The sequence below is a fragment of the Empidonax traillii genome, unplaced genomic scaffold, assembly GCF_003031625.1.
Source record: "Empidonax traillii isolate 1590-97213 ecotype Southwest subspecies unplaced genomic scaffold, ASM303162v1 scaffold401:size1000279, whole genome shotgun sequence".
In the NCBI taxonomy this organism is placed as follows: domain Eukaryota; kingdom Metazoa; phylum Chordata; class Aves; order Passeriformes; family Tyrannidae; genus Empidonax; species Empidonax traillii.
The window spans coordinates 425,319-452,597 of record NW_020955594.1 but is presented as its reverse complement, the minus strand read 5'-3'; the positions used below and the strand labels follow the sequence as shown (position 1 = coordinate 452,597).

The 27,279-nt window shown below is 38.6% G+C and overlaps 1 protein-coding gene across 2 annotated transcripts in view; it reads right to left on the bottom strand.

Annotated features, from left to right (window-relative positions):
- Nucleotides 1-27,279, bottom strand: part of ASZ1 (ankyrin repeat, SAM and basic leucine zipper domain containing 1) — a 37,890-nt gene that overhangs the window by 8,061 nt on the left and 2,550 nt on the right. For both annotated transcript variants that reach the window (XM_027893688.1, XM_027893690.1), the window contains exons 3-9: nt 22,602-22,724; nt 19,473-19,584; nt 10,157-10,268; nt 9,796-9,930; nt 7,281-7,393; nt 3,420-3,495; nt 3,026-3,082 (exon numbers count right to left, since the gene is read on the bottom strand). In XM_027893688.1, coding sequence (XP_027749489.1) covers nt 3,026-3,082; nt 3,420-3,495; nt 7,281-7,393; nt 9,796-9,930; nt 10,157-10,268; nt 19,473-19,584; nt 22,602-22,724 — 728 coding nt within the window. The remainder of the gene's footprint in view (nt 1-3,025; nt 3,083-3,419; nt 3,496-7,280; nt 7,394-9,795; nt 9,931-10,156; nt 10,269-19,472; nt 19,585-22,601; nt 22,725-27,279) is intronic.

Here is a 27,279-nt window from a genome sequence, read left to right as displayed (position 1 = left end):
TATTCAGAGTATCCCAGATTTCTGTAATTACTGCAGAATTTTGAATGAACAGCTGACAACACACATCAGATCAAAACTCTAAGAAAGAGATAGTGCCAAGAGAAACGCTTGCTTTATTCTGAGACTATCGTTTGTGACACCCAGTGTTCATTGTGACCGCATAAAACTGTCCTCTGAGTTCTCCACCGATCACAGATAACAAATAACTATGGGCTCACAAGTGTGTCTTTAAACATTTTAAAACCTTAAGTGTATAGACAGGTAAGCTCTTCAGTAAGGTGAAATCCCAACAAGATTTATTGGGAATTTAAGTATAGGTGTCAAGAACTTTTGAGTTTCTAGTAGGTTACCACGGGTACCTAAACACAATGTACTGAAATCATTTCAGCAAATATCACTAGTAGCCTTAAGAGAGAAAGGTTTGGGCTTCCTAGAAATTATTTGCTTATGTCAAGCTGTAAGTTTGCTCAATTCATTAGCTCTCACATTTGCCTTGTGGAGCCCTATCTGATATGAACAAGTATTTTCTTAATGCTTACAAAGCATTACAGCACTTATCTTATCGTGTATGTGTAAGGTGATTTACAGAATGGTAGTTATTCCTGAACAGTAGAACTATCTTGCTTAAAGCAGGAACTCTTGTGAAGATTGGGTGTGCTTTTGACTCCACCTTCTCCTTCCTGAAACCAGCAAATCAGGATGCAGCTTTCTGATCAGCATATCAGGAAGATATTGTACTTTGTTCTTCTGCAAATGGATCCCTGATTGAGGGACACCATGTCTTGAAAATACGGTTCAGGAAGTAAAGAATGTGATAAATGTCACCACAGATAAAGCCTTTCACCACCACAGTAGTTCTGCATATTGAGGTAAAAGGTGTGGAACCTTAGAGACAGGAATTTGATAGACCAGTCCGAACTATTTCACAAAGCAGACATATTTTACCTTTCTGGACAGAACATGAGGGTGACACAGAACCTGTTCATACAATAATGAATGCACGGGACAATCACAGTATGACAAGCCTTTCTTTATAGATAAGTAAGTTTTTAAGTCAGTGTTGATTCAGTGATGCTCTGCAGCCCAAATTACACGAACATTATTGTGAAGTGGCCATCTGTTTAAGAATGTACAAGCGTTCTAGAAGAACTTGCTTATATCTGTAAAATAGACTTTGTGCACTCTTTATTTTAATTTTAGCCACATCAACTCAAAGAACAACTATTTTATTCTTGATATAAATAGATAAAAAGCAACTCCTGAAAATCCAAGCCCCAAACTCACATTCCAGCATGAACAATATAAGAGGTGAATAACAGATTGCCTCAACACCTGAAAGACGATAGACCACTCAGATAAAAACAGTGAGGCTATGCATGAACTCTTATATCCTTGCCACCTTGCCCAAGTGGCCACTAATTTTAATAACCTGACGCATTTCTGTCAGATATTAAATGCTTTTTTGCAGGGAGGGGGAGCAGAGGAGTGACAGTCCTGGAACTGTGATATGGAAGCACAAAGACCAGGTAATTATCTAATGATATAGCTAAATTTTTGTATTAAAGTTTGAATTTTGATGTGTCAACTTTTCATTATACATTTCATTTATTCTCAAATCCAGAACAGGGTGCTGACTTCTCTAATTCTAAATTAAATAAAGTGTGAGAAAGAAACCAAGTCCTAAATGCATCCAGGCGTAAAATCACTTCTGTTGCTATCTAATGAGAGATGCTTAAAAAAATAAATAAATTTGAGTGTCACAAGCAGTGCAGAATCAGACAAAACCCTTCAAATCTTGAAGAGACACATCCCAATATATTGAACAGATTTGTCTCAGTATGGAACCGTTTATAAGCTTAAGGAATGCAAGGATTTCAGCTTGAAAGACTCATTGTTTAAGCTCTGCTGTAGAATACAGATAAAGATATTTACAGAGAAAATATCTTTCTGATATTGTTTGATGGAGGAAAGTGTATCATGTTAGTGACAGAATTTCTCCCCAGTTCTTTGGACACAAAGCAGCTTGGTTCAGAGGCATCCATCAGAGGTCATCATTAATCTTTGTAGTAATAAGATCCAGGCTATTTAGAATAGCTGGCTGTTAGCTGAAGGTCTGCCATCACAGTAAAAACTTTCAACTCTGGAGTTACGAGGGAACAGATTAGATTTGTTCTATCAGCAGTGTGGGGAGAAACTGTTAGCACAGCTCTAAAACTAGACTGCATCAAGAATTTAGGATAACTTATGAAGTGCTACTAAGCCAGGAGCACTACATAATTTTTTAACTTCTCAATTGAAGACTCCCAAATTTATTTATGTCCATGCACAAAGCATGACTTATTTTCCAGGAACTGTTTTCTGCTGTTGCAGAGTTAAGAGGCGATATCCACAGGAATTGTTTTATCTTCCTGTGCAGAAGCAGCCGATCCAGGTGGTTATTTCAGTTTGTTCAAAACTTTCAGTTTGTCTTGTTTGAGGGAGCCTCAAACATGTTAAAACACTGAAACAGAAGCTATTCAGTAAAATTACACATCTTTGGAGATGGAACTGTAAGGCTTAACCATTCACTCAACTCCACAATTCTATCCAAAGCCTTCCCCCAGTGTCCCCTGGACAAAAACAAGCAATGACTACAACACCAAAGGAGGCGATGAATATGAAGATATGCTCAGTCAGATCTGCAGTTTAATGCAATCATGACCAACACACCAGCTCACAGAGGGATGAGATGAAAGCCACAAATATCTCCTTTAAGAACAAAACTCCTGTCAATAGGGGCTTTAGGATTCATACAAGTCCCAGACCAGGATGCAGTCCAATGATCCTCAGGCTTCAGAAAATCAGTAACATCAGAACACACTGACATGCCTTATAACATTTAGAATCATAGAATCAACCAGGTTGGAAAAAACCTCCAAGACCATCAAGTCCAACCATTGATCCAACACTACTGTGGTTACTAGACTATGGCATTTTAAAACATTTTAAAAAGAGAAAAAAATAATTTTTAAAGTAGTAAACTGACCTTTATTAAGTCATCTTTTTTCATGATCAGAAGTTCTCTTAAAGTTAGATCTTGTTCCTGTATAAAACAAAGGGGTTTCTACCATCAAAAATAATTTCAGAAGAAATCAGTTTTCCCTTGATTTGTTTTTCCTTATTTTACTTCAGTTTTCAGGAACAAAAGGTAGGAAAGAAGAGTTGTCTAGTTTAGAAACATCACATGTTGTGACTTATGCACATTATCAGGAAATTAAATCTAGTCCATTGGAGTTTAACTTGCCATTTTATATATAAAATTCTGTTTACTAAATTTACTCGAATTAATATACTAACAGTGATTTAACTTTTTATTATGCAGTAGCTGCATTTGGCTTCCACGGATTACTTGGCAGACAGCAGACACACCACAAGATTACCTTCAATAGTCCTCTAATGTGTTCTAGACCAAGACCATGTAAAAACACTTCCATGTCATCTAAGAGTGAACAGGAACTGTAAGATAATAATTGAGACTGGAGTTAAAACCAGTGGAAATTTAAAAAAAGAAAAACGCTACAGAAAAGCTCTTCAGACAAAGCTGCGGAGCAACCTGAAGTTGCACACACCTGCTGATGACAGAAGCATCCCATCAATATCATGGGACACAATTTATTCTATCAAAACTCTATAAATGTTTTTCTGTCTAATAAGTTTAATTGAGCCTGAAGGGGAGGAATTTCATAAATAAAGGTCATTTTAAGTCACAAAAAACTCCAACTGAATCTTGAAGTTAGGTTACAAAAGCCTGAAAAATGTGGAAATAGGGTTAAGGAAGATAACTGTGTATTCTTATCAGATAACATTCTTATAAACTGGATTCAGTCCACAACTCTTACCCTTCTGGTTCCAGTTAAGCCAAAAAAGGTTATCAAGAAAACACAAATGTCTGTAACTAAAGATAGAGGAAATTAGTCAGTCAAGAAACTTGTTGTCAGAAGACTAATGGCCAGTCTCTTCGCGAACGAAGAACCGGGGAAGGTCTTTCCACCTTCCAGCCTGCGCATTGGATTTTTTTAGGTGAGACACAGTGTGCGCGGAACTGAGCCCACCCTTTAATCCTGAGGTTCGTCTGCCGGGGCCAAGCACGCTTGGACGGTGGCAGCGAGGTCCTCAGGACGTAGATGGATTGCCTTATGGGCTAACGAGCTCCATCTGCCCGGGGAGGGGTCAGAAGACTACTGTTCAGACTGAGGAGGTAGTAAACTCTGAAATGTAGGTTCAGAGTTTAACACTTCTAATCAAAGATAAAATATCAATTTTGATTCCTCACTCTACCAAGAGATATAAAAGCATACGGGGGAAATAACTAAACAGTTTTCAACAATCAAACGAACTGTAGTGAAGAGAATTAAACCAAAGAACAAACACAAAATCCAGACAGGGCTACTGCTATTGCTACAGTGAATCCTTTGCCAAAATCTGAGTTATGAGATACTTTGTTCTGTCTTATTGTAGGCCCTGAAATGAAGGTCTGCCTCCTCTTCATGTCAAAAATTGAAAGAGCATCTTGAGTGCCATCACACAGCATCTACATGAAAACAAGGAGTCAGGCTCAGAGAGCATGGGTTTAGCAAAGGTGGGTCCTGCTAGACCAACCTGATCTCCTTTTATAACCATCCATGTCAGGATGAGGGGAAGGCTGTGGCTGTTGTCTACCTGGACTTCAGTAAAGTCTCCCATATTGTCTCCCACTGCATTCTCCTGGAGAAACTGGCTGCTCATGGCCTGGACAGGTACCCTCTTTCCTGCATTAAAAACTGGCTGGATGGTCAGGCCCAGAGTGGTGGCGAATGGAGTTACACCCAGCCAGTGGCTGGTCACTGGTTCTGTTCCCTAGGCCTCAGTACTGGGGCCAGAATCATAGAATAGATTGGGTTGGAAAAGACCTCCAAGATCATCAAGTCCAACCCCTGATCCAACTCCAATTACTATAGCATGGCACTAAGGGTCACATCCAATCTCTGCTTAAAAACCTCCAGGGATGGTGAATCCACCACCTCTCTGGGCAGGCCGTTCCAATGCCTGATTACCCTCTCTGTAAAGAATTTCTTCCTAACATTTAACCTAAACCTCCCCTGGCAGAGCTTGAGCCCATGTCCCCTTGTCCTATTGTTGGTTGCCTGGGAGAAGAGACCAACCCCCACCTGGCTATAACCTCCCTNTTTTTTTTTTTTTTTTTTTTTGGCAGGCAATGACCTTTATTATCAACAACAAGAGATCTTTTCTGGGCTTTTCCCCTGTCCACGCCACACAAGTTATTCTTCATTGGCTCTGTGCCTCTGGACATGCTCCAGCTCATCTTCTGAGAGGTGCTCAGTGTCTTTGCGCCTGCTGGCACATCTCAAAACAACACCTGTCACTTACTGCAGTTTTTCCTCTTCTGCTTTCTCATTCTGGATGTTTCCATTCCTGTACAAGCTCACAGCTGGAACTGCTCCAAATCAAGGCCTAAGCTGCCCACAGCCCAGTCCTCTTTAACTTCTTTATTGATGATCTGGACGATGGGATGAAGGGCACCCTCAGTAAGTTCACAGATGACATTAAGTTGGGTGGGAGTATAGATCTGCTGGAGAGTAGGAAGGCTCTGCCAGAGGGATCTGGATAAGCTGGATCAGTGGGCTTAGGCAAACTGTAGAGGTTCAATACGGTGAAGTGCTGGGTCCTGCCCTTTGGTCACAACAGCCCCATGCAGCGCTACAGACTGAAGGAAGAGTGTCCGCAAAGAGTCCCAGCAGAAAAGGACTTCAGGGTGCTGGTTGACAGACAGCTAAACATGAGGCAGCAGTGTGATCTGGTGGCTAAGAAGGCCAGTGGCATCCCGGCATATACTAGTGTGGCCAGCAGAACCAGAGAAGTGATTGTCCCTCTGAACTTGGCATTGGTGAGGTCACACCTCAAGTGTTGTGTCCACTCACTACAAGAAAGATATCGGGTCCCTCACTACAAGAGACACTGAGGTGCTGAAGCATGTCCAGAGAAAGCCAGCAAAGCTGGTGAAGGGTCTAGAGAGCAAGTCATGTGAGGAGCAGCTGAGAGAGCTGAAGTCATTTTGTCTGGAGAAAAGGAGGCCCAGGGAGACTTTATTGTTCTCTACAACTACCTGACAAGAGGTTGTGGCCAGGTGGAGGCTGGCCTCTTCTACCAGGCAACTAGAGACAGGACAAGAGGAAATGGCCTCAAGTTGACATAAGGGAGGTTCAGGTTGGACCTGAAGAATTTCTTCACTGAAGGGGTGGTCAGGCATTGGAAGAGGCTGCCCAGGGAGGTGGCAGAGTCACCATCCCTGGAAGTGTTCAAGAAATGACTGGATGTGGCACTTAGTGCTAGCTGACGTGGTGGTATTTGATCAAGAGTTGGGACTTGATGGAGGTATTTTCCGACATTAATGATTCTATGACTCTAACAACAGAACCCGGTGAGGCTTTTTCTGAACTGAAGTACAGTCTGATGTGAACTGCTACCCTGCAAACTGTCATCAAACCATCAGCCTAATGATACAAAACCTGGCCATTTCAAATTCAGCATGACCTGGCTGAGCAGGGGCAATCTGACCTATCAGAACAGACTACGGGCTCTAGAAACTGTCTTTCTAAGACCATGCAACTCAAGATGAAGGCCGCAAGTAGATGGTTTGTTGAGGACTTCTTAGCCAACATGTTCTGGAACAAAACTGTATCAGAGATCTTTGAAGTTGCTGAAGCAGGGGCTGATTTCAGACATAAGACACCTTCAAGCTACACAGTCACCAGCACGCTCTGTCAAAACTTCTAGAGCTTAACCGGTGTTCATATGTAATTTTGACTCATATGCAGAAAAAAAAGGGCATAGCTCTTCCTGGTGGCATCAAGCCGAAAAGAGGCATTCAGTAAAAGTATCGTAATTTTAACATCAAATAAAGATGCAAAAATAAAGATGCAAATAAAGAAAAAACATGCACAGAACAAGGAGTATGCAACAGGGGAGCACACAAATTTAATAGAGCTGTAAAGAACTGAAGTGACATTGGACCCTGGCTCTACTACACTTTACGCTAAATCAGAGGAAAGAAAGATCTAGACCGTGCTCTTTGCTTATAATTCTTGAAAAATTAATAGTACATTAATATACTTACTATGGGTTCTTGGCAGTGCTCCAAAAAATATAGAACACATATATAGGATCAACTTAATCATTGATATGAACAAACACAATCTCTTAGGCAAGTTTATGAGCTAAAATTACACTATAACTGTATTTACCCAACTCTGTTGTCAGAGATAGCTGTCAGAAATTTGCAGATAGCCTCCTGCTCAACTGTTTTATGGTATCTCCCTTGCACGTCATTTGCAGCCAAAGAGAGCAAACCAAAAATCTGGAAGAGCCAAAAAGAATTAATTGTTATTCAAACTCACAATGCATAAAGAAATACATGTGAATAAGACTACAAAGAGTTCTATAATCAATTACTACTTACAGGGAACATGAAACATCTGTCACTTCTTCTCTAAAGTATACATTTATAATGAGAAGTTAAGACTACACCCACAGAGCTTATCAAGAGCATTTCTGAATTAACCAAATTCCAGCACAACAATGAACTGACACGGAACAAGACAGTGTATGTAACATGATCTATAAAAGTCAGCATCTGTCACTACAGAAGCAGTCAAACACTAACATACTAATTTTTGTGGTTTGTAGACAAGAGTTCAATATCTCAAGGCAATAAGTCGTCTAAAGGGCACAAAGCATACAACTGTTTTCATGTCTCCATTTCAAGTACACATATTAACCTAACACTGATCAATTTACAACTGACAATCTAAGTTAACTATATCTGACAGACAGGGATTCTTTCAACTGATTAAAGAAGCAGCCTTCTGCTAGACACCACTATGCATCAGTGATGGATTCCAGAAACTGAACAGCCCCTGTGTGAGTTTTAAAATAGTCACTAAAACAAACAAGCAAAAACAAGCAGAAGAACAGCACAACAAGTAGAACTTCAATAAACCTAAAGGAATAGTGAAATCACTTGCCTGAATTTCAGGTGACTAGCCAGTTTCATATACATATACACATACATATGTGTGCAGTGGGTTGATCTTGGCTGGTAAGTCCCTACTCAATTCAGCAGTATGGGAGAGAATCACAAGGGTAAGAATAAGAAAACTTTCCATGGGTTGAGATACATACAGTTTGATAAATGAAGGGAAAAAACCCCAAAACCTAAGTGATGCAAAGGCAGTCACCACCTCCCACCAGCAGAGAAATGCCCAACCAGTGTCCAATTTTATCACTGAACATGTTACTGGGGCATGGAGTATCCCTTGTGTCAGCTGGAGTTAGCAGCTCAAGGCTGTGCCCCCTCCCACCCTCTTGCTCACTCCCTACTTGCTGGAGATGGGGAGTAGTGTGAGAAACACAGAAGGCCTTGATGCTGCACAAGCACCGCTCAGCAATAGCTAAGACACTGGTGTGTTACCAGTGCTGGTTTGGTTACAATCCTAAACTGCAGCACCATAGAGGCCGTTTGGAAGAAAAATAACTCCATCCCGGTCACATTCAGAACAATATAAATGAAAAATATTTCCCCTCCCAGAAACAGTTTCTGCAGACATAGTCTGTATGACAGGCCCTTGGGTTGTCAACTGCCTGAAGAGCAGATCCTGAAGCTGAAAGAAGTTCACGACCATTAAATATCTCAATACCATCTGCAAGACTTTGCAACAACTGTGTGAAAGTCAGCACTTCAGGTCAAGAGGCAAGACCCACCTCTCAAGTGTGAAAAGCCTGTATTCCCTCCATGTCAGAGAAAGCCATGTTATAAGATTATATGGCCGTAACCTGCTGAACAAGTCATTTATCAAAGGCAGAAAGCTTTTGTAACCTCTTCCAGTAACCTGAGCTAACTGATCACTGAGCCTCAGACACAGATCTTGCTAGCTTCCACTGACAGCTCTGTGCATAGTTACCATTTTTGCTCCTGCCTAGCCTCGGAGTCTGGCAGGAAAAAAAAAAGGTAAGAAAAAGAAGCTGCAAAGTGAATTAGAATTTATAAGAGTGAATTAAGCATTTTTGAAGAGCCACTGTGAAAAGCCACATCATTCGAAAGAGCAACTCAAGGCAAAACACACAGAAATATGGTCTCACTGATCCACCATGCATCATCTAGTAACAGCAGTAAACAGATTTATTTTAGGAGAATACACACTGTCTTCAGTAGCTATCTACACTGCTCTTCCCACAACCTGATGATCAATTTACATTATTTTACACCTTCCTCCCTCCCAAGAACAGATTTTGAAAATAGCCAGTACCAACCTCCTCTCTTTTTAACTTTAGCCTTTTCACTTCCAAATTCAATCAGAAACTATACTCTGCAAATTAGTTCGATATCTGCATTCTCTCACATATTTTGGCAGAGAGATAAAAAACAACATATTTTTCTACTTCTCTTACCAACATTACTAACATGAAAAATCCCTTGTTTTGTATTCTAAATCTAAAGTCAATGATTCTGGAAGAATAAAGAAAAAAGAAAAAGGGTTATTACCAAAACACTACTATAAAGCCTTTACAGCACTGTGAAAGGCTTTGCTATAACAGAAAGTTGTCTATAGAGATGCAACAGCACAAGTATTCAACCAGTTGGTATAATTATAATGTAATTAATGTAATTATTTAAGTAACACTTCTATAGAAAATTATATAATTATTAACAGATTTGTGAGGTAAAACATAAAATTTACATTTCTAGGAAAAATGAAATACCTCTGAATGTTTATTGATTTTTGCTAGGTCTGCTGCTGTCATTTCATCCTTAGTCTGTAGATCTCTGTCAGCTCCTAGCTCAAGCAACTTCAAAATTACACTTCTATGTCCAAGCTGTGCTGCCCACATTAATGCCTGCAAAGAGCAAATTTGTTTCACCAAGTTTACACATGGAGCAAGAAACAACAGAGGTTCAATCTGGAGACAAACACAATTAATGCAAAAGAATGTCAAAGTGAGTGTCAAAGCAAAAAATTCCAACGGGTATTTCTGAGAAAGCTGTACCTAGATGCAAGTTAGCAGGTTCTTGCTTTTTAAAATTTTTATCATTAATTACAACACACACAAGTAAATCACTTACTGAATATCCATTTTCATCTTGGGCGTTTATGTGCGATCCATGAGCGACAAGCAGAGCAACAACGCGAGCATAGCCTTTTCTAGCCGCATACATCAGTGCAGTCATTTGTTTCCTGAAAGAAAAGAGGCCAGGTGAAAAAAAAGTATTTTAAGATATTAAAATGTCACTGTATTATCAAGTAGAGCACCTCAGTTCTGTCAAGATTCTCTGTTCTGCAGAAGAACAAAGCAGAGGATGGAAGACCAAGACACTACATTCATACCTCAGCACAGGAGTCAACAGAACATCCAGAGTCAGCAACTCATTTATGACCAATTAACAAGTTTAAAATAGTTTAGCAGTTTGCATTTATTTTCTGATTAAAACAAAGTTAAGAGATCAATTACCTCTCAACTTGTCTTAACATGTCCCAGCTATGAAATGCTGCAGCTTGGTGACTAAACCATTTCTGTTCTGCTTCTGAACTATACCAAACCAGTTTTTAAAGACTATCCTTCCTGCTGCTACCACAGACCCAGAAGCAGCAGACCTCTAATTTAGCACACAGGTCATCCTAATGAGAAGAGAATGAGCACAACTGCAGATCAGTTTTTACCCTACTAAAAGTAGAGACTATCAGCAAATCATCTTTTTTCCCTTCAATTAATGAAACAGTGGCATACTTCCATTTCTCATTTTTAAAACACGCAGCCTAAGCGACGGGTTCTACATACAGATTAATTTCAATCCTAAATTTGGAAAAAATACGCAGTTTCATGGAGGGTAAGTTATAAATCACAACTGAATATTTAAGAGGAAGAATATTAAAAACAACTGTTTATAAACCCCAAACCCTCTCTGGTAAAATTAGAGTAAGCAACAGAATCACAGGTCATACAGCTCTTACCACCACTGTGCAGAGGTGCAGTGCAATAGCACAGACTACACATATATTGTCAATGTTCAGGACTCCCCCACCCTGAGTGTACACACAAGAGGAGTCTTCATAGAATTACGTATAAAGACCACACTGAAAATCTTAACTTTTCAATTACTAAACCTAAACGCAACCAAAATAGTTTTGCCCCTTATCCCATTTTTGTTCTCTGTTCCTACAAGTTGCACCAGAGAAGGTTCAGTTTAGATATCAGGAACATTTTTTTTTCACTGGAAGAGTGGTTAGGCATTGGAATAGTTGCCCAGGGATGTGGTAGAGTCACTATCTCTGGAAGTAACAGTGAAGACCCAATACACAGGCATCTAGATGTGGCACTGGGGGAAACAGTGTAGGGGTGATTATGGTGGTGGTAGGTTGATGGTCAGACTAGATGATCTTGAAGATCTCTTCCAACCTTGATGATTCTGTGATTCTACAAAGTGTGTCTGTTCACACTTTCTCTCCTACACAGATTACCGTTTCTTACAACTGTTGAAGGAGTACTTAGACACCACCCTTCCGTTATTCTGGCTTTATATATCCCAAAACTATGATGACAACAGCCTACTGATCTTACCCTTCTAAAGATACTTATAAGGTGAAGCCATTGTGAGTCACCCTGCATATTTTGAAAGAAAAAAATATTGCTCAAAAGCTTCTGTTCACAAGTATTTTTCCAGATGCCTGGTATTTATTCTTTGGTGGAATAAGACTGCAGAATTAAAAGAAAAAAAAAAAAAAAAAGAAAGCAGTATTTGGAGGACAAAGATGTGAAGTTTTTGGTTGATACAAAGCAATCAGATTTAAGCTAAAATATATTTTACTACTCCTCAATTAAAATTCACTGCATCTTAAAAAGTAATAGTTTTTAGTGAAAAATACTATTTATTGTTTGTAACGTACAGCTGTGTGTCAAAAACCTGCTTTCAAAAGATTATTCCATTTTCCTAAGATATACTAGAGGGGAGGATGGCTCCTCCCAGTATTGAGTCTCCTAATACTAATTTCATCTACCACTAGAGGGATCCCAAAAAGCATATGTCCTAGAACAGCTGTCTTACAATTCGTGCCTACTTCTAGACAATATTGCTAGAACTAAGGTTTTGCACATCTTTCTTTGGGCTTGATCATTCATGCTAGGATAGTATTTTGTCTATGCAAACAGAGTTAAAAGTGCACTAAAAGAAATCCAGTCACGTTACAAATTTGAAACAGCCTTACAGTAGGGAAAAAAAGTACATTACTTAGAAATAAGTAAAAATATTTGTATCAGTCTAGAATTAATTTAATTTAGTTCATCAACCCTCCAAAAGCAGAAGTTTTGACTGAATATGAGGAGACATTTTTACCACGGTGCACGGTTAATCAGTGGAACTCGTTGCTCAGAGAAGTTTTTTAGTCTCCATCTTAGCAAGTTCCAAGACCAGTGTCTTAGGAGAGGTAGCTTTAAGGAAGAAGCCAGACTAGAAAATGCTTGAAGTCCCTTCTGGCCTGAATCACCCTATGATCCTATGAAGATACTACAAAAACAGAGAAAGACTCTGTAATCTGCCTCTGCAACCTAATAGCTAACTGGTATCTATACCTCACTGTCTCTATATGTCTCGAGATATCTAGACATCTTCAGGTATCCGTGTAAAGAATGAGAAGTTGATTACAACCTAACACCTTGTAGCAACAAACTTGTTTCTCTAATGCAGACAGTCCCACACATTTCTTTTCAGTAGTAGGTAGTCCTGGACACACTTCCATGCCATCACCTTTGAAATATTTACATCTGAACAAAAACAGTCAAACCATGTCTGATTTCACTTTACTTTCTCCTGCTCACAGTCTTTTTGTTTTTTTGAACTTGCACACTGCAACTACTTCAAAATTTCCATCTGTCTGTTTTTTTTTTTGTTTTTTTTTTAAGGAAAAATACTGAACAAAAGTCCTGAGGCTATGGGATAGTCTTTTCTCCAAAGAATATGATATGGTTACAGCTGCACAGTACTGCATATGTGATATTTGAAATCAAGGCAACAACTCAATGACGTTAAAGCCACCAAAAAAAATTTCTCCATTTGCAAGTAAAACCCGATAAACATGACGTTTAAAAGGTCCACCAACAGGAATGCACAATTAGTACTGCAAGTATTCCATTTTAATGCTCGAGTTTTAACTTCAAAGGCTACAAGCTGTTGGAAAATAGAAACAAAGTGCTGCACAAATTCTCTACATGGGAGGGGGTGCCGTGAGCCACCCTCTGAAATCAGAGTTCATTTACACATACGGCCACAGGAGGGAGATGAGAGTATTAGGGAAAACAAACCTTGTTTTCCTAACCCTGCAAAGAACCCCCCACAAGCACAACAGTAAGCTTTAACATGGCAAATCCACTGTTTCCTTCTTAAGTTGAAGAGAAATTAAATGTATCAGTACATCTCAGTTAGTGCAATCTAAAAACGTTCATAGAGTGTAGTGATAACCATCCACATAGGAGATCTGAAGAACCCTTTCATCATTTTGAAGAACCACCATGTTTCACCAGTCTGACTTGCAGATGACCTTCTTGTCCAAACACCAGTTGAGTACGGCACAATTTGCCACAAGACATATTGAACATGACAATCAATTCATAGTCAGTAAATAAATAAAATCTTGAAGAACATACGAGCAATTTAATAATGAAGGATGCTGCCCGTACCAACTGTGTTTGCTTCCAGCTTTTCAGCACTTAAATAAAAAGAGAGGTCTCATGCAAATGAAGCGAGATTTTTGTTTGTTTATTTTTATCTTTAGAAAAACAGAATATCCTGAGTTGATAGAGATCCATGAGGATCATAGAGTCCAACTCCTGCCCCTGACATGACAACCTCAAGAGTCACACCATGCGGCTGAGAGCACTGTCCAAGTGCTTCTTGAACTCTCAGGCTTGGTGCTGTGACCACTTCCTTGGGGAGCCTGTTCCAGTGCCCAACTACCCTCTGGGTGAAGAATCTTTTCCTGATATACAACTCAAACGTCCTCTGACAAAGCTTCATCATATTCCCTAACTCTCCCTGCTTTAGTGTTAAGGCTGGAGAAAGATAAAACCAGAAGCTTTTGCAGTTTTTAGGGCCATCCAAAACTTTGCAAGTGACATGTACACAAAGATACAACCATAAGTTCTTACAGGCTCACTTCACCCTGTCAAAAAAATGAGGCAAAACTTTATCACAAGAGAGCAAGCTGAGTGAACTGGCCTACCACCCTGGAGCTTCCTACCCTAGATAACTAGGAGCCATAATAAAACTGGTGATAAAGTGACAGCAAGATATCTCACTGAAAAATGTCCTGAGTACCTGCTACTAAAATGAATCTGTGGTGCAGAATTCACTGCACTTGACAAATAAACATGGTTATGTTTCAGATCATCCTCTCAAGCAATAAAAATTTTACTGGAAAATTTCATAAGAGGAAGGAGAAGAGATATCTCCCATTTACACACAGTTTATTGGGGAAACATCTATAGAAAATTCAGTATTTCAAGATCTTGAAAAGTTGCAAGTAAAGTCCCATAACTGGATGTATGTTTATTAACTGGACCAGTGTATCAATGTTAGAAAAAATACAGTAGGTAGGAAACAATTTAACCCTGACTTTAGTCTCAGTCTTTTCTTATTGAGATCCCAAAGCAAGGAAATGATGCTGCAAGACTACTAAGCCATAAACTGAACAGTGCTTCGGATAACCAGAAAGCACCCTCAGAAGCTTTTGGAGTTTCACCACTCCAGTCTGCGTATTAAGCCTTCAAACTGAGAAACAGTGGCAAAAGTGTGTCCACAGCAACAGAAGGAAATCTATTTGCCCATTTTCTGGCTTACTAGGATTTCAGTGAGGAAGTGGGGAACTGTATACAAAAAGTAGTATTGGAAGAAAATACTTCAGTGTATTGTGGGCTAAAAGATACTTTTTCCAGGCACTGTCTGCTGGAGTAAGGTATGAGAGTCCTCTACCTTCCTGAAGCAGAACTTTTTAGGACAAAGGAACATATAGCTCTAGAAAAAAGGTTGGGCTGGAAAAAGTGACAGCTTAGTTTCAGATTCCTTAGTCTTAGGTTTCATTTCAAATTGTCAGCTCTTGTACTTTTCTGCTTCTGAACTCTGTTTACATGATTGTTTCAAAACTAAAAAAGGCATCTGTGGAAGTTATACAGCACACAGAGGGGGAAGGTAGAAAGCTAAGAAGTTATCTTTATATGACTAGAAAAATAAAAAGGGTGGGATTATAAAAGGAATTAGTATAAAAATTAAGAATGGGGATGGTAGAACTCTATGCGGTGACGTTCCCAGTTATCCTTCCTGTCCTCCTACATCCTTACTCCTGTCACATTTTTACAGGCAAGCTTGTTTAGCTAAAAACATGTACACTTAAACATAAAATAGAAAAACATGAGTTACCCACAAAATAAAAACTTCTCAGACTGTTTTCAACTCTACTTTCAAATTGCAGGTAAATTCTGTAGTCAAGAAATTCAGCACATACATGTGAAATCTACTACATCTTTCTAAGGAAAGCACAATTCTCCATCATGTAAAAAACCCAAACCAATACTATGCAAATAGCACATCATCGGGGTAAGGTAGCAGCAATGATATAGAAAGTTTAACGTACTTGGGATAGAATGCTAATGGATTTCAGTACAGGTCTTGTTTCTATTTACTCTAAAGCTGCTCAGGTGACATTTCAAGACACCACAGTACACTGTCAGAATGCCTCTGTGAAAAATAGTGTTTCATTTCCCTGTTCTCCCGAGTATTTTATACCTCTGCTCAGAAACTGTGTTCCACAGCTGTAAGCCTGGTCACACAGTCATTAATAGCTGGGAAAAATCCAATCACCTATTTTGGTGTCTAGACTCCTCTGATGAACAAGACGCAATACTTACGGTTCAAAAGTTACTTACTCTGCCAAACTCAGAACTCACACATTTACCGCATTTTTGACTTCTCCCTAACTTGGAAGGAAGAGATGCATGGACATAGCCCAGATGAACACAGTACTTTGGTAAATGTAATTTTGCATCTGATTTCTTATATTAAAACCCTCTGTCATGATGTTTGACCAACAATATAAGTCTTTCTATCCTATTCACAATGCTAGGATAAAAAACTCTTTCAAAGGCATTAAGTATAATATAGTATAACATCACAAGGTACTTTCTGCTCTGAGTTGGATCAAAGATTTTGACTCAATAGTACAAAATTCTCTCATTTTCTTGCCCCAGACATAGAATGCACCATAGTGCATTAACTTTTCCCAGGCTATTTACCTTTACTGGAATGTACTGTTTGTCTATCACACAATGATAGCGTCAACATCTTTGAAATTATGTGGCACTGCAAATTTAGTGCCTTATCAGTAGCAATATATATCTTGCTAAAATTGAGGTGTTACACAATTGCTTTGTTCTGACTACACAACCTGAAGATCTGTCTTGTGAACTGAGCAATACTGTGATGAAAATTTCCCCTCCATTATCATCTTCTCAAGAGGGCAAAATAGACCAAAATTTTAAGAATTAAACTGTTTTTGATACTCCCCAGACCTGCTCTGAGTGGAAGTGGAAGTGAACATATATAGGCAACTTAATACCAGACCTAAGAAGTAATTACACTTTTCATGTATTTGCATTTATGTACATGACACTACATTTCAACTTTTAATCTGCACAATTACAAAAGACAAAAGGTCTAGTTCTTCTAATACTCACCCTAAAAAAAAGAGGGGGAAAAAAATAACAAGACTTTCTGAAAACTTTCCTTTAAATGTACACAAAATTTGTAACCATTTTAGAGCAGAAACACTGAAGAAAAGCCTGTTCATAGTCTAGGACTCAATTGTGCCAGAAACATTAAAAGTGAGGGGAAAAAATGGCTCAAAAACAAAATCAAGCCTTCACATATCCCATACAGAACAAGAGACAAAGACTTGACGTCAAAACAAAGGAGGTTTCAGTCATTTATCTACTTGTACCTTCTTCTAACAAACAGCTATGAGCATCAAACATCAACTCAAAACACTCCTTAAAGGCAAAGCCATTACAATTCTTTAACTCTGCTTTATGTAAACAAAAACTTGGAGGATGCTGTCAATAAAATCTGTATTTACTAAACAACTTATAACATGTTATCCTAGCAGCAGTAATTTAGTTATCAGTTGGTCACGCATTTTCATTTTCCCTTAAACGAATCCCTAACTTAACATTAATAAAACCAGCGTAAGTTTTAAGAAAACATGCAGGTTTTAAAAAAAGGTTTAAAAAAAAAAAAAAAAAAGACTGTTCAAAGATTTCCAGTTTGTTTCTCACTAGTCCTTCCCTGCTCCACACAGACTTAATAAATCAGACCAAAAAAAAAGGAAGTTTCTGTGTATCACCTCCAGATGACATGAAATAAAAGAGCCTACTGGTTGCCCTGACAGTGCAACAACAAAAGGACAAACACTAAACTCTGCCTTACACGAAATTTAAGTATTCTGCTTTGCATTCACACACATTTCAGTTGATGGGGGATAAAAGAAAAGCTTCCTAAATCATTCTGGTTCTTAAGTACTGAGCTCAAATAATGTGAGCCTTAGTTCTTAACACCTGTGGTAGGCTGATCACACAGGGAGCACTCTCACAATAATCTCAGTTCACTGACAGTTGGCTCCTACAGAACACCCTGCCTGCTCTAACGAGATGGGTGAAATGGGACTGCAGTGCCAAAGAGAGGGGTTGTTTGACCCCTTATCTTCACATAACCCTGTTCATTGTGTTTCATACCCGTTTCAGAAACGGAGGAAGAAGCCCATGAGAAGCAGCAGCTGCTGCCTGAGCAGACCTAAGGGTGGAGTGGTATGCACAGATGTCAAACACTGGAAAGGCATAAAGGCAGCACAAGGATTTTCGATGATGTGGTCTGGATTTTTCAAGTTTCTACTTTTGTTTAGCACAAATATGACATTTCTGATTGTCACTTAATTTATCTTTTCATTTGAGAAAGGTTACTATTGTAAAAGTGAAAAAACCACAACAAATACTATCTGATGGGTGCAAGGATAACTCACATTAGCAGAAGGTCTTGGGAAACAAAGAGATAGCAAATAAATATTTGCATATAAAGATCAACAATGCAAAATACACTCTAAGTTTATAAATAAAGTTTTGCCCTTAAAATTCCTGTTTTGTGTCAGCATCCAAACCTTTTTACCCAGCAAAGTTTAGCCAAAGGCCTTTGTAAATGTAAACCTTCAGCTTTACACTTTGGCTCATATTTTCAAGACCCAAGACAAAGTTAATAATGCAAAGACTTCCCCATTTTCTAAAGCAGGATGTTTAATCTAATACCCAGCTATCTGACAACAACAATATGTAATTAATTCAAATGCTGTAGCTTTCTCTTCTCTCATGAACAATTTTTAGCCTCTCTGAAAAGAATAAAAGAATGGCATTTAAATTTGGTACCAGACATAAGTGGCACATCAGCACAATTGTTTCCTCCTTGTCTATCAGTACTATGTTCACAGTGAGGTCCAGGGCCTTATGTAATGGAATGCTACTAATGAAAACCAATAGGCCTTCAATTCTATTCTTTTTAGAGAGCTATTTAGTCTATATATTCCAGGTAATGTGATGAAAGAGTTGTGGTATAAAAAGTTTCAGTTAGTTGAAAAACCAGTTGACCCAAACAGTATTTTCTTTTTTTCAACAGAGGCAGGACAGTTTATCCTGGGATAGCCCAGAATTTATTTATTTTTGATGTAAAATGAACCACTGCATCAGACTGTGCAACTACAGACACCTTACAACAATGCACTGCTTCAAACTGTTGAGACACAAAGTTATAATTAAAGAAGGAAGTTATTACTTGTTTTTAAAAGTAGTTAAAATCTCCTTTTAGTATGGATTATTCCAAATTGCAGTGGAATAAATTTATTTTATTTACAGAGTTTTCTTTTCCGCAGGAGGCAGTTTGTTAAAGGAATATAGCTATATATCCACAAAAAGCTCAAAAGGAGGACAGGAATTTAAATAAAGAATTAACTGATTTAGCTTATATCCCTTTGAAGAAGAGGCAATATGATTTGGGAAAGGCAGAAACATATTTCTTGCCTTTACACTTCAGTCAACTGAAAAATTGATTTAAAATCTTGTTCAGCTAAAGAACTTACTTACAAATTGATAAAACTGATTATAGTCTTTACTCAGATTAATGACTGTACTAGGAGATACAAGTATCTGGGCACTAATCGTTTCTTACACAGACAGCAGTGAAACCACAAAAAGTACGTACACCTCACTTTAACCAACAACACCACCTATGTCTATAAATACATCTCTGTATAGTAATATTAAATTTTATGCTGCATTCACAGACAAGGGGGCTTTGGTACCTGCAACTAAGGTTAGGGTCAGCATTCCTTGATAGAAGCAGTTCTACAGTCTTCAAGATGTTCTCCTCTGAAGCTTGTGCAGTACATGCTGCCATTAACACAGTGTATTTACCTGTTTGGAAATTTACAATTAGAAAATTACATGTGTAAATATAAATACCATGCTAATCCAGAAGTTCCTTTAAAAGTCTTTATATTTGCTAGAGTGGTTAATCAAGTTCTGATACTCTAAGCTATTTAGAAAAGGTTAAGAAACTTGTTTTCCTGTCTGTGAACGTCACTAGAGTTATCAGATAAGACAAAGGCACCTGAGAAGACACTCAGAAAGATGAGAGTGAATCACAGTAGCTAATATATTTCTAGTAAATAGTATTTCTACTGAAGTTTAGAATACTTTGCAAATACCCCACAACAACAGTAGGAGCTTAACTGTGGATGGTTGTTTTTCAAAACACGTTCCACACCAGTCAATTCACTCCCTGTTCCTCCCCTCCAGTCTAAGGAAGAAACAGTTTACAGGAAGGTAACCCCAATGGAAAAAAAAAGGCACATGAAATGTATTATAAACACAAAGCAACATCAATTTCGGGGAAAACTGAGGGCCGTACAGTTGAAGGAACAAAGTTTTATAACAGGTCTTAAGGGGAAGGAATTAAATTTATTAGGTTAGTATGGTGCAGTAGTGGCAGAAGGAGTATTAAAAGTATTGTTTTAGATGTGGATTTTAAAAACATCTACACAGTCCGTAAGAGTACCCAGCTATCTGCTACTCCAGCTTTGGAGCCAGCTTAGTGTTACATGTTACCTTTGCTCACAGATCAAAATTGTACACCACTGCTGTCTGCCCACAGAACACAGGAGATCCCCTTTCCCATGGTTCACCTAGAGAGATGTGGGAAGTGTAATACCTTGGGGATCCTAGCAAGTTAGTTGGCCCCAGAAGACTGCCACCTGAGTAACTGCCCATTTTGCTTACTGCACAAACCTGTTCGCAAGTTCAAACATGCCTTCAACAATTTAATAAGTATATTAGCTGTACCTACTTCAAACCACATCATCAAATGTTACAACATATTTTCTAATTTTCTTGTAGAAATTTTAAGACTGTGTATAATTAACATCTTTATTCTTCAACTGAGGTCAACTTCATTGTATTTAAACATGGAAAGTTTGTTATGTACTTTACCCTCTCTGCTCTGTTTCTCAGCACTTCTTGTCCCTCACCTCCCCAACTTATTTCTGCATTTAAGGTAATTTGCTTTTTTTAAAATACCATCTTTTTATTTTCAATTACCTCACGTAGAAATTATTACTTGGTACAGTGACCAATTTTAACTCAAAATGTTTAACCTGGTTATCAACCAGAACCTGAATGGTAAGATGTCAGGACTTTAAAAAAAAGTAGTGATAAACATCATTAATCTGGGAATGCCATATAGGAGGAATCTGTAGTTATACTTGTTTTCAGTATTTCAGGTAGTGATAAAGAGTGGGAAACTAATTTTTGTCAGTCTACCTAAAGCTCATACATGTGAGCAAGAGAAAGGGAATAAACATCTTAGAATTCTTAGGTTTCTCTTTTGTGGACAAAACTGCTAAAAAACTGCAAAAAATATAAGTTTATGTTCAACCTAGCTGAAAACCCCAGAATATCCAGCGAAATTAGTCCTCAAGGATGCAACACATCCTTGAACCCATCACATAGTAAATTATATATTCGTTCTTTGTTCTTCAGAACTACCAAAAAGGGTAAAATTAGGTAACCACTTAAAAAGAATGACTGAAGAGCGATTGAAGGTGATTAACAGTATAGCTGTTAATAGGATTATAAGCATTAAATGATAATTATTATAGGATTATTATTATGTTATGTTACATATATATTAATATGTTGATATTATTATAGAATATATTATTATGTGATTGCCTGCTGATGCAAAAAAATTAGCAGGACTGGTGAGATTTAGTACCACTTTAGGATGGCACAGCTTTACCGAACATGTGTCCTGATCCAGATCAATGACTTACAAGACTGCTCCCGGCTGCTCATATGCCCTAGTTACTGTTTCCCTATACAGTCTAACAGGGAAACAAACCAAGAAACCTGATCCTAGAAAGGTGCCACTTTGAGCAAATACAGTTACACACTGAAAAAATGCCAAGCATTTGGTTACCCGGACACTCTAAACTATTGCCCGTAGCAGTTTTTGCCCCATTTACAGGGGCAAAACAAGGAACAGCTGAGCTGTAGGTAGCCACAGCTGTAGGCAGCCACATGGAAGTTCCCTGAAGGTGGCTACAAAAACAGTAACTAGAAGGTGGCATGTCTGCTTTTGGAGCAGGCAGTCTACTCTAATCTCATACTCTGATCAACTGCTAAGAAGTTATAGAATACTTTCAGAGCCAGGTTTGTACCATCTGCATTTTAGTCTACTATTACTACAGATATCGGCAAGTTACTGGGAATCATGATCAATGGTTTTACACACTTGGCAGTATTGTGGGATAAATATTCCAACACAATGGAAGAGAAGGAAAATAACCATAGTTTAACTAGGAAAAAGTTATTATTAAGCCATAAAAATTGACAGAGGAACTGATATTATTCAGAAGCCACACTGAACTCTTGCAGAAAAAGGTGATCTAACAAAACAATAAAGAACAGTTTTCACTTAATAGAAAAACTGCACTCTAGTTTTACAGAAGTCCACATTAGTTTCCCATGAACTGGAAAGCTGTTCCTGTTGTTTGGGATGCTGTCTGGTTTCTGCATGGATATACTTTCTAACAGGATCAAACAAAGGAAGTTTTACCTGTACAACTTTATACTAGAATTTTTGAATAAGTACTTACAAATACTTTTTAAAAAAGCACTTGAGGATTGAGATGTGGGGGGGGAAACGGGATGGAGAGAGAAAAAACAAGAAAACACATCAACTGATTAGTTCCAAGACCACAATTTTTATTTTAAAACTACTACTTTTACTTCCAAACTGTGAAAGGAAGACTAGGTCCCAATTCCACTGTGAGCTTTGATTTTTTTTCCTATGTATGTGAACAAGAGAATAAGGATAGGAACAATGTCTGGTGCTGAGCATTACTGGCCAGTATTTTTAATTCACATCTTACCTATTTCAAAACATGCGTTGGCACCCCTGTCCAGAAGAAGACGCACTACTGCGGAGTTGGCCACGCTGGCAGCACACATCAGGGGAGTCCATCCAAACTGAAAGTTAATGTCTATGCTGATGCCTGTCAAAATTTGAGATACTAAAATCATAAAACTGCATCACAATAAACATGCTTTTTATAAACTTTATTCTCAGAATGTATCATTACGTCCTCTATGCATTTAGTCCCAGAAAGAGAAATGTCTTATAGCATTTTTTAATACATCTTTATTTAGAACCAGAAAACAACTTTTAAAGCTGACATCAGTGAAGTTCAGTTCTCAATCCAAGGAGTTAACTACCACAGAAAGACTACATTAAAAAATCCCAAACATCTAGCTGCAAAAATAATTTCATGTAAGTGCACAGAGTCACTGTTTTCTCTACTTCTGTGCAATAGCTTTCTTCAATCAAAATGAAAAATTTTGACTCTTGCCAAGCCAAGAGGACTGCTGTGGAAGCAAATTGCTTGTCAGGCAATTAAGATCATATTGTCCAGGGTTTCCTGCTTCACAGCTCCTTTTATTCCCTGTCCTGCAAGGCAGTTATCTGACAGATTTGCGCTCAGCACTAACAAAATATTATCTCAATAAAAAGAAAAAATAGGAGACTATGTAGGATTCAATCACAATCACCAGAACTGTTTGTTACTCTTTGTAATAGCCAGAACGGCTACAATGGCTAGAAGTGTTTCTGCCAGTCAGCCCAGCCCTTCCAAATTCACAAAGAACCAAGTACCAGACTGAGATACTCATCTGACAACTTTCAAATAAAAAACTCTATGCATTTTTGCAATAGGGGGAATCATCTTTCCTTCAATCCTTCAACAAATATTACTTCCTCTACAACAGTTTCCATCATCTGGTTCCATATTAGTCCAATGGTAACTACAGGTAATAAAAAATACTTCTTTGGAAGAGAGAATTCTAAAAAAAACCCCAAAAACTAAAACTCCCTTAAGAAATTTATGACAGTTGAGCGACATGCCTTCTTTTTCATGCAAAATATGTATTTACTTTCCCTTCCTTGGTACAATGCCAAAGATGTGCTCAGTGTTGCAATATAAAGTCATTAAAGCTGAGGGACTAATAGGTCACTGCTTTTGGATTGATTCTTTAACTGTTTAAGATCACTGGAATTGTAGAAGCAATCAGTAAAGAGGCAGCAATGAAAGCCGTGTGTTGAAGCATTCTAACACCTGCAAGCCACAGAACTTAGAATCAAATCTACCTGGTGATGTATACATAGCAGCTGCAGTCCTTAGTGCCACAGCACACCAGTTTCTCTGCAGGGTGCAAAACATTCCGTTGAAACCCACACACAAGTTCTACATGGAGAGCCAGCAAGTGTCCCTTAGCATCATATCTGAACTTCCTTGTAGACAAGTCATTTCAAGAATTTAGAGTCTCTGATCCAACAGCCCACTGAAATAACACCAATAAGACAGAAATACCAAGAAAGTGTCACCCTGTCAGCCTTAAGAAGTCTCTTTTCCTCATACGAAAAGCAGTCAGCAGTCTGTGTAACATCCAGAGCTCTGTATTTTATTTTAATATGTATCTTTTTTTATTTTAATACGTATCTGACCAATAGCAAGAAAGGATCTATTTGACAGGCATAGAAAGACCAATCAAAATTCTTGAGAAGGTATTTTCCTTAATGCTTTTTTTACTCATATAGCAGACAGTATCTGCCATGATGCTGGTGCTTCTTTTAAGTTCTAGAATTAGAATGGTCTATTTGGCAACGGTATGTTGTTTGTCCTGCATGGTCTCCTGCCATCTTTGTAGAGACTGACTTGAAGTATCACTCAGTGTGACAGTCATAATGCAAACCAGCTGGAGTCCCAGAGGAAGACAATGAAAGGACAATAGAAACAGTAAGTCATGTTGCTTCTTGGCTGCATGGTTATAGGAGCTGCTGACTGAACCAGAAATGTCTCACCTTGGTGACTACTCAGGTATGTTATTACTCTCATTACATGAGCAGCTGTTGAAGTAAGCAGCATTAGTTCAGCATTTAAAATGGCCTCTAAGAAATCCTATAAGGCAACAGTGAAGCCCAGAAAAATGCTTTTTAGCAAAAAAATCAGGCCAGGTTCAACAGTCAGAGAGAAGCAAGTCTGCTGTAGCTCCACAACCCAAGGTCCAACCTGTACCAATGCTGAGCACGTATTCCCAGCCAGCACACACATACACCACTGGCCACGGTGATCACCACAGGCAGAGCACTCTTGTGAACAGAGTGCCAATAGTCTCATCTTGCCATCTACCTCCTCCAGCTGCTGGCATCACAGACACACAGGCCTCTGACCTCTGGTCAAACTTGTGTGACTGGCACATCTTTCACTCGCTCCTGTCTCTAAAGGCACTTGGCCCACAGGCACAAGGGCCCTATGACAGCCCTTCCTTTGAGTCTATAATTTGTGTTCCTGCCTCTGAGACTGCAGAAATGCACCTGGGATGGGCTACTGGCTTCCATGATGGGCCTGGGAAGAGCCAGGCCAGGCTATTATTTGGGCTCCCTCACCTGCCATTACCTCTCTGTGCTCCTTTGTAGGTATAAGCAAGAGAAGATTTTCAGTCACATGACATCACAAATTATAGGTAGGAGAGAAACCACATACAACATGCTTTCTTACAATCTGAGTTAACAGATAAAAATGTTCCTCTTTAACCAGCAATTGGAAAAAATACATTCTGGCCTTAGATGATCTCTACAGCAGAAACTATGTGAAGCATATCAATAATGGTGAAGCAAAAGAACAGCAAAGGAAGAATTGCATTTTTTTTTGTGACTACTACAGTTTGTCTGGTATCTCGTTCAGATACTCTGTTGGCTGTGGCTAATAACTACGGTAGAAAGGCTATTTTTATACAGAAAAATGCACCTCAAATTCAAAAAGATTAGCAAGCCTGAAGAACTACAACTTGACTTGCCTACCTGACTCAGGGTTTACTAGTATTTACCTGTAGTTTACTAGTATTTGTAATTCTCTGAACTGACTAACAAAAGATGAGATGCACTCCAGCACTCATGCAAAGATATAAGTAGAACAAACTGCTGAATTAAAACAGGAAAGAGGATTTGACTGTATTTACATTTTTAATTGGCCTTAACTATCATGAGATCCTAACTTTGAATTCCCCTTTAGGAAATCAAACACATTAATTATATGGCATTAACTATTTTAATTCCAAAGCAGATCAAAATGCTCAAGTCATCTTTGAACCTGCTACTTGCTTGCACTACTTTTTGCAACACCGTACTTCAGGAACTTATTCTTAATAAGCTGCTGTTTTACAGGAGTGAGGAGAGAAAACATTGTGCTTGTCCCTGTCCTAAAGGAGCTCTCTGAACCTGCCTCAGCACCAAAGACCTTAAAGCAACATTTAAGCAAGCCAGAAGACGACATGTTCTCGCTCTACCTGAAAGAACGGCCCCAACAGTTGCTAGGAAATCCACTTCAAACACAAACCCTCAGTTTGGTGGAGTGCTGGTAGTGAGTCTCCTACAAGCTCTACTGAACATACACTAAAGGTAACTCTGGAGGCAAAGATTTAATCAGACTGAGCACCAATCCTCTGAAGGACAATGTCGCCTTTCCTCAGAAAGAACTCCCTGATAGAGAATTATTGTGTTCTACTGATTTCAGGACAGTACAGGATGGCTCAAAATTTACTGCTGATCCCATTTTATATATTCTTCTGTGATACCGTGTTCATTTCAGGAGACAGGAAACTAGACTACATGAATCTTTGGCCTGACCTTATGCTCTTACAGATACCTATCTTCTAGCAGCACAGAACTGTTCACTGTGTATCAGGCATCAACACAGAAAGTGAACTATTGATGTTTGACTGCAATACAAGCAATTGAAAATGGATGGTTGTAACAAAACAACTAAGAAGTCTGATGCACAGACATCACTAAAAATTCTACCCATAAAAAGAACATATTTTCTCAAGTCAAGACAGATGTATTTCACGCTGGCACTGCACCTATTCTGTTTCAGTCCGTGCAGTAGTTTTACTTCATGTAAAAAGAAAACCATTTCCCCATCGTATTGAGAAACAGTCATCTTCTAAAATGACAAGTAATGTCATTGTTTTAAAACTCAGAAAAAAACCCATTGCTAACTAAGAAACTACTTTCTTCCAGCCATAAGACAGATTTTCCTCAGAGAACAAGCTCTTGGGTACTATATTCTCCTTGCTTGCTGAAGCAGAACTTCCTGACAATTATCACTAGGCAGGTCAACTCAGCTACGCAGTTTCTGCCCTGGATGCTTCAATAAATGATCCAATCTGCCTAACACTGATTAACAAACACATTACAGACAAATACTAAGTAACAGAACAGGAAAAAAGGCTTTTGGTATTTAAACAAACTACTTTTTGGTGACAAATGCCACATAAAGCTTGTTAGACCTTTCAGAATCACAAAATCTTTGTCCAGCTGATGTTGCCAGGACAGCAGTATCACATTGGACACATACCAGAAACTTAACCGTGCTTTGAGGGAGGCAAGAAAACCCCAACAAACAAAAAAGAAAAGGAATTTCCTAACTGGGGAAGCATTAAGACAAAAAAAAAAAAAAAAAAAAAAAAAAAAAAAAAAAAAAAAAAAAAAAAAAG